Genomic DNA, 13,939 nt, shown 5'->3' with positions numbered 1-13,939 from the left:
TGTATTATAGAGGACACATATAGTAAAAGAAGAAAAAAAACCAAAACAAACCAACAATAGGTTGTTTAAGATAAAACAGCATTTGCCATCCTGTAGTCTAGTACTGGGCTGATTGCTCTCCCAACCAGTAGAGTTATCCATGGACTGCTCTGGTCCCCCAAGGTCAGCCTGACACACCTGATGACCTCTTCTCTCCATGCTACCAAATGTAAGACACTCAAATTAATATATCCGTTTCTATCTGGTAATAAAATAGCACATATATCAATTTACATGACATGAATGTGACTGGCGAAGTCCTATGGCACATGTCCCAGCAGTTTATAGGACAGTTAGTCAGAGGAAAGTTGAAAGTGAAGAAAAAAGAACATTTCCAGACAAAGGAGGAAATGGGCAGGAGAAGATGAGCAAGAAAAGAAACCTCATATTTCTTCCCCCACCGCAGACATATGCATATAAATAGTGAGAGAGCGGTTTCCCCTACTTGCTGGCTGCCGCTCGTTTGCTGCATCTCTCTGGGACCATGCACCAGCTCTCCAAGATGTGGGCAAAGGTACCGTCTTGTTTCTTTGCACTGTAAGATGCACTTCTCCGTTTAAGCTTTTGTATCCTCGCTCTATTTGTTTCAGTAGATGTACATCATCACATCATGGGATATGTGGTTCACCTGCTTTAACTGACTTGTGTTCCTTAAGATAGTCTAGAGTGAGAACTTGTATGAAATAATGGGTACAATTCTGGTCACCATTGCCAGAAAAGAGAAATCCAATGGGAAAAACGCAATGAAAAGCTACTAGCATAGCAGGGATGAGTCTGTATTTTAAAGGAGAGAGCAGCACATTTGGTATGTTTAACTTTGCAAAGTGAAGGCCAAGAGGAAATATCATCACTCTGTGTGGATACGTGTGGGGGAGTAAAGGGGAAGGATGAGGAGAAATGGAAGGAGACAATTTCCAAAGAGAGAGAAGAGCTATATTCAGTAATGCCAGTATAAAAAAAGCAAGCATGTGCATAGACTGGTTGTAAATAATATATACTTCTACAGGGGGAAGTTTCTAATGGTCAGAGAAGAGAAGTTCTAGATTAGTTTCTAATAGAGATATTAACAGCAGCTAACAGCTCCAGCCAAGAAGCAGGCTGAATTTGCATAATTTTCTCAATAGGAAAGCAAAAAAAAAAAAAAAAAAAAAATTAGAAAGATAATTCCCAGATCAGCAGAAGCCAGGAACAAGGAGCCACTGCTTTTCAAAGAGGTAAGATCTTGTCTTAGAGAAAAGCTGGGACTCCAGCTGAGCGTGAATTCAATGGCAGCTGGGAGCTAGGTGCAAGGTACAGCTGCCAAATCCTCTCTCCCACTGAGCTCCAAGCTCAGCAAGATTTGGGACAGTAATTCTGCTACTCAGGGAGATTAATCTCGCCTCTTTTTGTGGTAGTGGCTGCACCAGATTGAAAAGCCACTTACCCACTGATTTCAGTAACAATAAGAAGGTGCTATAGAAAGCCAGATGTTTTTTGCTTCTATTTGATTTATATATGTGTGTGTGTGTGTGCGTGTGTGTATAGATACAGATATAGACATAGAGACAGCGATAGATTTCAATAGCAATAAGAAGGTGCTATAGAAAGCCAGATGTTTTTTGCTTCTATTTGATTTATATATGTGTGCGTGTGTGTACAGATACAGATATAGACATAGAGATAGCGATAGAGATAGCAATAACGATGGCGAGAGAGAGCTTGCAAAGTTACATCACCTGCAGTGCTTACCCTCAAGGACTCAAGTCAGGGAGGAAGCAGCAGAAATACAGAACAAAGACACTGATGTAAGTATAAATAAAATATAAATGACACTGTGGCATTTCTGGGCATAAAAAGAGGAAGAATTCAAACCTTAGTTTTGCTGATGCAATTCATGTAAGCAGGGGCAGGGCAACAGAAGTGGTCAGCATGCTAAGCAGTAGCCCAAAACTGAAAGCAAAAAAAAAGAAGGAAGGAAAAAAAAAAAAATGTGTTTTCTTTAAATGAAGACAAATATCTACTTTTTTTTTTCCCCTCCCAGACAATTACAGGAAATTTTGCCAATGTGATTCATGGTTTGAATACAAACCACCTGACAGATCGAGTCATTCAGAGAAGCAAGCGAATGATTCTGGATACTCTTGGAGTGGGGCTTCTGGGTACCAGCACAGAGGTCTGCCACAAAGTGACACAGTACAGCAAGGTAAGGTGTCTGGCATTCATAGCATACCCTAAGGTTTAGCTTTAAGAAAAGCAATGGAAAATTTGGGCTATAAGGGGGAACTTTGTCACAGTGAAATTCTTCTGGGGAATGGACAGAGACACAGTGTTCTTCCCACTGGAGACGTGGAAACTTCAGTGCTTGAGTTACTTTTAACTCTGGGTGGGCAAAAATCTGTGTAACAGACTGTATGCTAAGATCCCCCACTGCAAACACAGTTAATTAAGAATCCCTTCCTTTCTTTCACCTATGAGATTTTTTTAAAAACATCAGCAAAGTAATCATCACTTATCACCAGACTTTCAAAAATAAGGGATTGTTAAAGGGATGGAGAGTTACTAGTGGGTTACTTCCACTCCATAAAACATAATTATTGTCTGAGGTACATTGGTCGTGTTTCTCCTCCAGTCTTGCTCTCCTTAAACTAGACGAGTACTTAACGCTGAGGAGACACCTTCCCAACACAGGAGTGCATCAATGAGGAGGAATTTAGCCACTGTTTTATCAGTCAGACCTGCCTAGTTTGGCTCAGGCTCCACAGCTCTGTGTGCCAGTAAGTCTCTTCACACAGAGATTCTCCCTTCCCAAACTGTGGTAGCTTATGCCCTTTTATTTAATTCCATAAAGATCTCTTCATTGGCTAAAAGATCTGCTCAGCAACAGGAAAGCAGCGGCACCCTTTAGAGCGTGGGGATACCAGCACAGGTATATCATACATAATTTACTCAGGGTCTTACTAAAACGTACAAAACCAGAACCTTTAACTGGAGGTCTTTCCTAACAAGGTGATGATGGTCCTGAGGGACCCGCTGATGGGCGGTGAGAAGGGATGTCAAAGGCCAGAGGTTGTGTGGAGGTATTGAACGGCCAAGTGGATGGTGTTGGTCTGCCCAGTGCGGTCTGTTTGGGTGGAAAGGGACATAAGCCAACAGGAGTTTCTTTTCATACTTTCTGAAAGAGCAATATTTTCTCAGGAAAGGGAACAGTTGGGTCCTGAGAGGGTATGGTCTGATCATGGTTACATGAGAGATACAGCGCATATTTATCCTTGGATTCAGGACTTTGAATTAATTGATGTCAATTTGTTTCAGATCTACAGCTCAGATATATCCAGTACCGTCTGGGGCCACTTGGATTTCCGACTGCCTCCTCTATATGCAGCTTTTGTGAATGGAGTGGCTGTAAGGGATGCTCTTTTATGTGCTCTTAAATCACATTAATTGATGCCGTTCTTGCTCTAGAGAGAACAGAATGCTCCTAAAAACTCAGTTTACTTTATTCTTCTGCCTAAAGCCTGCAACAAAACTTTCCTAGACTGTTCTCCTAATATGCTTCAACTTTCTTTCAATGAGACCGTGCTTAAGGTATAATATATATCTGATCCAACTCAACAGCATCCCTTACCTTTAATATGGGACTTGGGGCTGTTTTCAAAGGTCAGAACTACAGCCTGTTACAGCCTAGCTATAGCTGCATTACAAAGAGATACTCTAGCTCTCACTGATTTCACTGGGATCCAAATTTCATGCCAACTAGCAAAGTATAGTTACAGAAAAACACAAATACAGACAGATGCACATATGCATCCACACATATAATATCACAAGGCAATTTAATCTTCAGTTACACAGTTTGCGAAAGCCAATTACATATTTTGGACACATACTTTGTCATTAAAGCAGTAACTGACTCCCCAGACATTTGTCTAAATTCAGACTGAGGCTGAAACCATTTGAAATGGAAAGATGCACAAGAGATGGGGTAGAGAAATTTGGCAATTATGCAAAACTAGGGAGGGTGACCAACCACAGAAATGGTAACATTAAGCCTATCTAAATTAGTGTGACAACAAGATCAGAGGTCCAATCTGACACCTCATTTTGAATGTAGAGAAAATTACCTTGAAAATGAGATCTGGTACCTCTCAGTTCCTAGCAGCCCAAGTGATATTCAAATCTGGCTGTTAGCATGTATATGATCATTTCAGTTCAGATCGCAGTCACAGTTCTGTGCTTATTGAAGATGCCAGAAACACGGCTTACTGGGTATTGGGCACAACTTTCCTTATCCTGCACTGCAGGGCATCTTCCCAGCTGGCACCAAAGTTTTTCAAGGCAAGGACTGGGTTTTCCTCTGTCTGTTCAGAAACACAGTCCTCAGAAGGGCATATTCCCAGTATTATGGGGCAAGACCTGAGCACTGGGAAGCCTGACCAACCTTCCCAGTTTGCTCTGAAGTAAGACATGGGTGAACAGGCATGAAAGTTCAGCTTTTGAGGTATTAGTATGTTATTAAAAAGGCTGTCCCTGATGCTCTCAAGTCTTTGGGGTGTGTAATGTATACAGTACATTGCAAACACCGACTGCTTTGCTGGGAGCAGCCTGCTATTAGAACAGCAGCCATATGCCAGGCTGGGAAAGCCCAAAATCTTCCTGAGCAGCTGGGCTCTGGACATGGGAAAGAGGAGGCACCTCTCTGGATACTCTCAAGGGCTAAACAGCCCATCCCAGCTTTAAGATTGTAGCTTTCTCCTACTCCTAGCAACCCCAGGGATCTGGTTCCTTGTGCAACAGGTCTTGTTTCAATGTGCTGAAAATTCAGGCTAAAGCCTCGTGTACATTTGCAGGCTTGTCCCTGTTGCCTGTGCACGATTGCACTAGAGAAGTTGTTCTGATGACACAACTTTCAGTTAGCGGTATGGATTTGACTGCTACAGCTTTAATGGTGTGAGCTCTAACGGCAGCATCAGTCACAGCACTGGGGAATTAATTTCATTATTTTGGGGGAAGTGAAAGTTCACCATTCACAGCGTAGACCTAGAACTGCTGCTTTAATTGTATCAGTCTAATCAAAGCAGCAAAAGTCTGTTGTAGGAAAGAATCATCATTGTCATACTGGTTTTAGACTGGTGTAACTTGAAATAGAATTATACTCCTTTAAGGCAAGATTTGTATTGCACTGCCACTTCTCACACAGCCATGTTGGGAGTAAAGGTCTTTAAAAGAAGACTTTTGAAGTTTTGCTTTCTAAGGAAAATTTAGTTCTTCAGTCCTTTTTTTATACCAGTTACAGTAGTTTCATTTGACTGAGCCAATCTTTCCAAGTCAGAGTTTATTTCTGATGACAAGCCAAGGCTTCTCTTTTCATCAGGTGCACTCAATGGATTTTGATGACACGTGGCATCCAGCCACACACCCATCTGGGGCTGTGCTTCCCGCCGTGATTGCACTCTCAGAGGGCTTTCCTCAGAAGAAAAAAATCTCAGGTCTCGATCTGCTCTTAGCTTTCAATGTGGGAATCGAAGTGCAAGGCAGGCTGCTGCGCTTCTCCAGCGAAGCCAGGAATATCCCAAAAAGGTACATAGAATTGCTTCAAGTAGGAGGTTGAGTGGAAGTGGTTTTTTTCTCGGTGTCAATATACTTAATTAAATGCCAGTTAAAATACAAATGGCACACCTAATCATATTTTCTCTGCTGTTTGAAAATTTAGGAAAGGTTCATCTTAAATGTAAATACGCTTAACGACTCCTTACAGCCTATAGAATAGGTTTGGTTTTGAGAGCACTGACCAGTTTACAAGAAGGAGGTGATGATCTCCCTATTTATTAAAAACAATAGCAAAAGCGCAATGTTTAACAGCAGAGGTCTCAGGCTTTCATGAATACAGACCACATTCCTGACTTGCAAACAGCAGCTTGCTCTCAGCAGAAAGAAGTCACCAGTGCTGGGCCCAGAGCAGAGCCCAAGAAGATGGGGTGTGCTTAGGGGAAAGCCCTGAAGTGTGGGACGGACTAGATGTCTTCTTGCTATTTTCTGTGTGTTCCTTCTACCAGTCTTGCAGAACTAGTTCAAAACAAAACTTGCCTCCTCGATATGTACAATTTATAGATGACTATCAATTATTTACAGATATTTTATAGATTATTATAAACTGTGATGCCTTTGCCATTATTCTGTTCAGTATGCCTCGAACTACGAGCAGTTCTAATGTTTCAGTTGCTTTCTGGGGAGGACCTATTGTAAGTGGCACTACTCCAGCTTAACTTGTTCCTGGGAACAAGTGACAACTTTTTCCGTTAGGACTAGATATGATTCTGAATATATCTTGCTTTATAGTCCAATCTGACTTCCACAGCAGTGAAAGGAAATTGGAACTTGTGTATATAGTGAATTCAGGTAACTTTTTGAAATATGGTAATGAAGAGATTTTGTTTTCTCAGGTTTCACCCACCGACTGTGGTTGGTACAATGGGGAGTGCAGCAGCTTGTGCTAAACTGCTAGCTCTTGACCAGCTGAAATGTAAAAACGCCTTGGCTATTGCTGCCTCCTATGCAGGTGCCCCACTGGCTAATGCAGCAACCCAAACGAAGCCCCTCCATGTTGGCAATGCTGCCAAGCATGGACTGGAAGCAGCTTGCTTAGCATCACTGGGACTTCAAGGAAACAAACAGATCTTGGACATGGAGTCAGGGATAGGTGCCTTTTATACAGATTACAACCCACAGACTCTACCAACCCTGCAGTCCTACCCCTGGCTGTTGGACCAGCAAGACGTGGCCATCAAACGCTTTCCTGCTCATCTTGGAACGCACTGGGTGGCTGATGCAGCATCTTCTGTTAGGAGGAAGCTTGTGGAGAGCAGTGACAACTTGCTCCCCCTTGATAAAATTGAGAAAGTCATTCTCAAAGTCCCAGAGGTCAAATATGTGAACAGACCCAAACCTACCTCAGAGCATGAAGCGCGACACTCCTTCCAGTTTGTTGCATGTTCTGCTTTGCTGGATGGCAGCATGTCGGTCCAGTCCTTCACCAGTGAGAACGTTCACCGGCCAGCCTTGCAGGAGCTCCTATGCAAAACGCAGCTGGAGCACCCTCCTGATAACACACCTAGCTTTGAGAGTCTTTACTGCGAAGTGAGTGTCACACTTCGGGACGGCAACACAATCAGCAACCGTTGCAATACATTCTACGGACACTGGAGGAAACCTCTGGAAAAGGATGACTTGGAGAAAAAGTTTCAATCCAATGCCTCCAGCGTCCTGCCTGCAGAAGCCACAGAAAGTATTATAGACATCGTGTACAATCTGGAAAAAGTAGAGGACTGTTCTGTATTAAGCACATTTTTATCAGGACAGTCAGCTGGAGCGCTTTTGGAGAAGCTGCGCTTCCTTTGAATGTTCCAACCGACAGCTAAGACGCTATTCACAAAGCCAAGACAAAATTCAGGACAAACTCTTATTTAGTGACTCAAGCACTTCTAAACAAAACTCCTGTAACACAAGAGCCATGCTCAGTCCAGTATTGTGGTCTTTGACTAAGTAAATAGCAACTACATGCACAGCTCAGTCAGGCTGAACAGAAGATCCTCTGCTGGCACAGTTGACTTCAATTATCTTTATACCTCTAGAGGCAGAGCACAGTTTGTGTCTCACACAAACATTTCCCTGCTCTTCAGCCAAAAATGTCTGTATGTTCTGCTTCTGCTAAATAACTCCATGAAGGAAATCCAGATTCTGGAGGAGTATGGAAATGCTGTGCCTGTGAGAAATATCACTGTGAGGAGGACAAAGGATAAAAGCCTTCATATATTTATTTCTGTAGATTTAGCTCTAAAGCCTCCTTGAAGAAGCCAGCTGTTACGTCCCAGCTTTAACGTCTGTGCCAAAAGAAACACAGCACACATACAGAGGAGTAGCACTTGATACTCTGCAACACGTCAGGCTTGGCTGTAACGACTGGCCTTGCATTGACGAGGTAAAGGTTAGTGCCCTTCACAGATTTAAATGATCTGAAGAGAAACCTGCCCTTCTGATCACGCCAGCTGCTGAGCAAGAGGAACAACACAACACTCCTTGTCATAAAAGTGTTACTTCCCAGTTCTGTCTTTTGGCTGCTCTGTGGTACAGGTTTGTTCCTGCTGTATTCCCACTACCATTACAAGGCGCTCACTCAACAAGACATGATTAGCACTAATTAGTGATGACATGTTTAGATTACTTCAGGCACTGCAAAGCATGGGCTACAGTACACTCATTATGAGTGACAGAGACCTGTGAGCATCAGAACGCTTCTTATGCCAAGACAATTAAGTGTCCACAGTGACAATCAACTTAGCTTGATAATGAATTCTGAGAATTTTTTTGTTCCTTCAGGAGTACAAAGCCTTGCCAGATTGTGCTTCTAAGAGAGGCTGACAACCTTTGCTCACATTTGAAGATCAAAGCACATATTCTAACAGACATAAAATGTACCTTCCTTAGGGCACTGAACTATGTATGCAAAAAATCACAAAATAAAGCTAATTCATTTTACTAACTGAACCTCAAATTATATCATCAAATTATTAGAGCAGAGCTTGTGCATTTTCCACATATAATGTATTAATTTGTACTTAAGCCTCTGACTCTTGGTTTATAAAGAGGGTTTATCTAAGGGGGTTTGCAAAAATTTCCTAAGTCCATTAGTTATACTTGCTTAAAGACTTGCAAGGGAAGAAAAAAACCTCCAAATAACCATATTCTTTTCTTTTTCCCTTCTGATTAGAAAGCAGAATTGAATTACTCACCTATACTGAAGGTATACAGACTCATTTACAGCTATTTCATCTGTAATTATAGTTGGGTGACACCACATGTGAATTACTGAGAATTATTAGTGATGTGATAAAAGCCCATTGGACAAGGAGGGTTCCTACTTTATCTTATCAAGACTGAATACATTCAGATTCCTGAGGGGAAAAAAAGGAGGGACCCTCCCCCAACCTTCACACATGCTTTCTATTTTAAAAGAGAAATAAACAGGATAAACTTAGCAATAACCATTTGACATATTACAGATTTTTTAAAAAAAGCAACCAAACAAACCAAGAACTGTGAAGTTTAGTAGTTGCGTTATTTTATTAATACAATCAAAGGAAGCTGAATGCTTATGCTTAGCTAAATTGATTTCCTTGCAGAAGTCTGTACGCTTCCAGTCAGGCAAGTTTCAGGACTTCTTGTACCATTGTTCCAATTCCATCAAAGATTTCATGCAGAGGAGCCTTGCACATGAAAGCACAGGTAGTAACTATTTTATTGGCTTTATCCACATGAGATTCATTCACATTTTTGCAAATATGCTTACATCCAAGCTCTGCTATAGCAGATGCTGTTTCAGCATCAGGAAATCTGTAAATAAAAAGATTATAATTGACATAAAGAGATGATACAGCCATAAAGTTCTGTCAACATAACTTGAATGAGAGAACTGCAATAATATTCAAGTGACTCTTTAGTCGATGATTACAAGGGAGTCAAACACTGTGGCTGTCAGGTTCTCCCATCCCCTGTGGACACAACACGTGACCTGGTATCTTTGAAAACAAGGTCTGAAATGCAGAGCCACAGTATGCCAGAAGGCACAATTTTGTTTTTAACAATCTTTCAATAAGTTTACAAGATGATGCCAAGTGCAGCCATAATTGATCCTCAAAGGTCTGAGAGATGCCAGCTGAACTTGCAGATACATTAGACCTTTTCAAACACCTCCACGTAAGGTCTTCCACTAAGATTCTGCAGAGATTTATTTTTTTTTCCTGAGGATAAGGGAGGAACAGAGGGAACCCCTCACTACAGCTGCTGCTATGAAATTCCATTCAGAAGTTTTATCAGGAGTTGACAGTTCTTGAAGCAGCACTGACTTCTGCCAGGCCCTGTTCTCAACTGCCTCCCCTAAATTGGCCTCAAACCACTACCACCAGAAAAACTTTATTAAAAATCCCTGAGCAGACAAAAGCCCACAGACACAATTTAAACAGCCACTCAAATTACCACAGGACACCAAGTTTTCGAATGCCAGCTAGCCAGACACCTATTCTTCACTTGCACATTTGCAATATGAATCATGGCCTTCAAAGGCATTCAGTAAGGAAATTCTGGATCTCACTTAGTATGAGTCAAAATCTATCATTCAACTACCATGAATGTAAAGTGAAAAAGTAACTTGATTATCCTTGGTCACCTGCGTGTTTATGCAGCTATGATTCTATAAAAGTCACTTTGTTTAGTCAGTTTTAGGACTGATGGATGCCACACCCACTGACTCATTAGCACCCACACTGCACAATAAAGCCAGTACAGGAACCTATGTTACCTTCGGTCGCTCACAGAGTGACGGCTTAGGCAAGAGATAAGGCTACCTAGAGTTTTCAGACTATTAATTGTAATGTGTCTGTGGATGTTGATACCATAGAACACATTACAGACCAACGTATTTCTGAATTTAGGGATAAATTGTTCCAGTGTTGTAGCGCACAAGTCACCTGACCTCATGGATTCAGTCTGTCTGCCCTGAGAGTTCTGTGTCTACTACTCTTATGCAAGTGAAAATTTGAAATAAGCAACAAATGTCACTAATAAGTTACCCAAGGATGACCGGCACCAGAGACCTCAGACTTTTGCACAGAAGACTGGCCATTTCCTAATCCTAATTACCATGTGAATTATCTCCATCCATTTCCTTCTTACCTTCCATCTACGTTTTTATCTTGGCCGACCGTAACCTCACAACCAGGAAAGACTTTAGCTGCCAGAACTGGTGATATACAGCACAAACCAATGGGCTTTTTAGCACTGTGGAAAGCTTGGAGTGTGGAGTTCACATGCTCGTTGACAGTACAGTTCTTGCCATCTACAGCCCAGGAACACAGGTTCTTTGCCACACCAAAACCACCTAAAAACAAACAAAAAACCAAAAAGCTCAAGTGTAAGACCCTGCTAAAACCCATTAAATTCAATACCAGACAGAAGTTCTTTTTTTACAACATAATCTTGGTATACGTAGGACTGTTAAGTTACTATACTGAAGCTTTCAGCACATCAAACATGATGAGTTTACAATGTTAAAAGTTTAACTGCACATTTTTTATACCACATACGTTACATAGGCCAGAAAGCTTCATCTTGCTTCAATGAGCAATAAATAGGAAACCTCACGTTCATTTGCTAGTCACTGGAAAAGCTGCACCATCTGATACGCATCCCTTAATAACCAAGGGAGGGATCAGAAGAAAGACCAGTGATAGTTAAAAGAAGAGTGTAATTCATGAGAGTAATGCAGTGATTTGACCTGCTACAGTAATTCACACTCAAGTTTGTTTGATACTTAAGCAGTTACAGGAGAGCTTTTTTCCTCTCCTGGAATTGTTTTTGGACTTAAAAAAAATTAACACAATAAAACCAAAACGGATATTACACAAAAAGGAAATGATAACATATGACATTCTGAGACATACCACTTATGAATGATAACATAATTTCCTATTAAAAATAATGTTCGTCTTTCTAGAAATTAGTTATAACAATTCTTTACTTGCATTTAATCTTAATTTAATTGTACAAGCAGATTATATTTTACAGCACTTTTGTCTGCGGGATCTATAACCATCACAATAATCAAAGCAAGGCTATTAATAAGTGTAACCATCCATTGTATTTGATTCCTTATGGAATGTGCATAACATCAACTTTTCTACAATAAACAAACAGAAATTTCCACAAGTATTTCAATGCACAACATCAAGAAGCTTTGCATTTTTAATAGTTTTCCTTTCACTCTTTACTCACTTTTGAGTCTTATCTGGAATCTCTGAGGTAAGATTTTAATTTTCAAACTTAACCGGGTTTATTTCCCACTAACAGTTATTACAACAATCCCCCAGAGCCTGGGTTATAATAGCATGAAATTAACGCGGAAAGTATTTGCCAACCTCTACTCCCTTATCAGCCCTGCTGTCAGCCGCACCTTTTAGCGCTGGAAGGACGTTTCCCTGCCTTACACAGGCGCTCCCTCTGCTGGCCTTACAACACAACACAACTTCAAAACTAACGCTTAGGCACAACCATGAAGGCAGTATTTAACAGAACTACGAATATTCTTGAAAGTGATCTTCAGGAAGTCGTAATTTCTTCATGGCGCTTTGGTTTCTTAATTTCTAAAGTGATTACAATTACCTCCGACTAAAAGGCAATTTTGTGGTCTATAAATAAAAAGTTACCCATAAACACGTTTAGTATAATTCGATCAGCAGCAGACCAGATACATAATTAAACCAAAATGTACTCACACCTGACAGAGAACATAATCTATTTGGCAACCTGCTATTCTGCCAACAATTTCAGAGGCCTTAAAATTAAGGCACTGCCCTAACGTCAAGTTCTGGCCCTACTTCTGTACTCTGGTCAGTGCTCTTCCCCACAAGTAGGTACTGAAGTTTTCACAATCTTTAGAAAGAAGGAATGGTGCAGTGTACAACCAAAAGAACACTCTGGTATTTTAAATTAATGAACTATAAATTAATAAACAAACTGAGATGACTTATCAGCTCATGAGAGCTTGCTAAAACTCAAAAGAAAGTAAGTAAAAAGAAAGAAAAAAACATATACCTCTCAAATTCAAGTGTGTAATTTATTCTCTAAATAGATTTTAAAATTAAAAAGTAGCAGAGGCAAAGCAGTTATTTTCAATTGCAAAACCACAAATAATTTTCTTTTAAAAGCACCTACCAGGGAAAATGACCGCATCAAATTCACTAGCTTTCAGTTCAGCCAAATCCTGAATGCTGCCTCTTGCCAGTCTGGCACTTTCAACTAACACATTTCTCTTCTCTTCTGTTGGACATCCTTTTAGGTGATTGACTACATCCCTTTGCTCAATATTGGGGGCAAATATCTTCACCTAGAATACAGAGATGAAGCAATTTTGTGAATGTAAACAGAACTCGTACATATTGGTCACAATAAAGATCATTTAATGAAAACAGGTTTTGTTCCTCTAGTCTGTTATCCAAGAGAAGTGGATTCCACAGGATGGATCTATCACATTAAATATCTAAAGCGAAAGGGTAAACCTCACCATCCTCTCCATCCTATTCCTACAGCATTTTGACAGGAGTGCATTCTTACACCTTACACTTCTCAAACATTAAGCTTACTCATCTTGCCATGGCCTGCCTTGCCTCTGCAGATAACCCCAGACAGAGCACCAGCAATCTGACTGAATACACTGCTGAGCGTAAAGAAAGGCTGCTCTTCACTGTTATGGCATCAGAGTGCTAAAAAAGTTTTTTATAAAAAGTTTAAAAGATAAAGATGCGAACTTTACAAGCATTTCTAGTGCAGACTTTACAGTTATTTGCTCTCCTAAAACACTGGTAGCAGGAAGAAAAAAAACAAAACAAAACATGGAAGAATGTATTTTGGTTAGGCACAAAAGAGAAAAGCTGCATCAAAATACAAAGTTCTGTGAAAGGTGTACTGCAGGGGCTGTTTTCACATATCTGTTTTGAAGCTTTCTCAGTGCTCACCGCTTCAGTTAATTTTAGAGAGCACAATTCTGTGCTAAATATGGGGGTGCTGTTACCATCAGAAACCTGAGTGTGGCTACACGCAGACAGAAAGTGACGACCTTCCACCATCTGAAGCCACAGACAGGACCAAAGCACACCACCGCATCCTGGTCCAGGTTTCTTCGACAACCCCCAGTTACCCAAAAAGCACAGAAACAGCTAGCAGAAAACAAGCAGGTGAACCCGAGCGAGCGTGAGTGCCTGACTTCTGCGAGCCTGACTTCTGCGTGACTTCGACGAGGGTGATCAGAAAGCAGACCAAGAATTTTAACCGGGCCTCACCTTCAGCTCCCCGCAGCCTCGAGCAGGCTGCAGGG

The 13,939-nt window shown here is 41.0% G+C and overlaps 1 protein-coding gene and 1 pseudogene across 2 annotated transcripts; one reads left to right on the top strand and one right to left on the bottom strand.

The window, feature by feature from the left end:
• The first annotated feature begins 493 nt into the window (after window positions 1-493).
• Window positions 494-7,492, top strand: IRG1 (immunoresponsive 1 homolog (mouse)). Its single transcript, XM_009704417.1, has 5 exons — window positions 494-553; window positions 2,060-2,221; window positions 3,331-3,420; window positions 5,390-5,595; window positions 6,459-7,492. The coding sequence occupies exons 1-5, from the start codon at window positions 524-526 to the stop codon at window positions 7,411-7,413; spliced, it is 1,443 nt and encodes a 480-aa protein (XP_009702719.1). The 5' UTR covers window positions 494-523; the 3' UTR covers window positions 7,414-7,492.
• A 1,619-nt stretch (window positions 7,493-9,111) lies between these two features.
• Window positions 9,112-12,952, bottom strand: LOC104164931 (annotated as a pseudogene). The gene is made up of 3 exons (XR_696481.1): window positions 12,781-12,952; window positions 10,744-10,948; window positions 9,112-9,405 (listed from the first exon to the last, which is right to left on the bottom strand). The product of XR_696481.1 is annotated as an ES1 protein homolog, mitochondrial pseudogene (transcript).
• Between the last annotated feature and the right edge of the window lie 987 nt (window positions 12,953-13,939).

This window comes from Cariama cristata, unplaced genomic scaffold (genome assembly GCF_000690535.1).
Source record: "Cariama cristata isolate BGI_N322 unplaced genomic scaffold, ASM69053v1 scaffold20217, whole genome shotgun sequence".
Lineage (NCBI taxonomy): Eukaryota > Metazoa > Chordata > Aves > Cariamiformes > Cariamidae > Cariama > Cariama cristata.
This window is presented reverse-complemented; position numbering and strand designations above follow the sequence as displayed.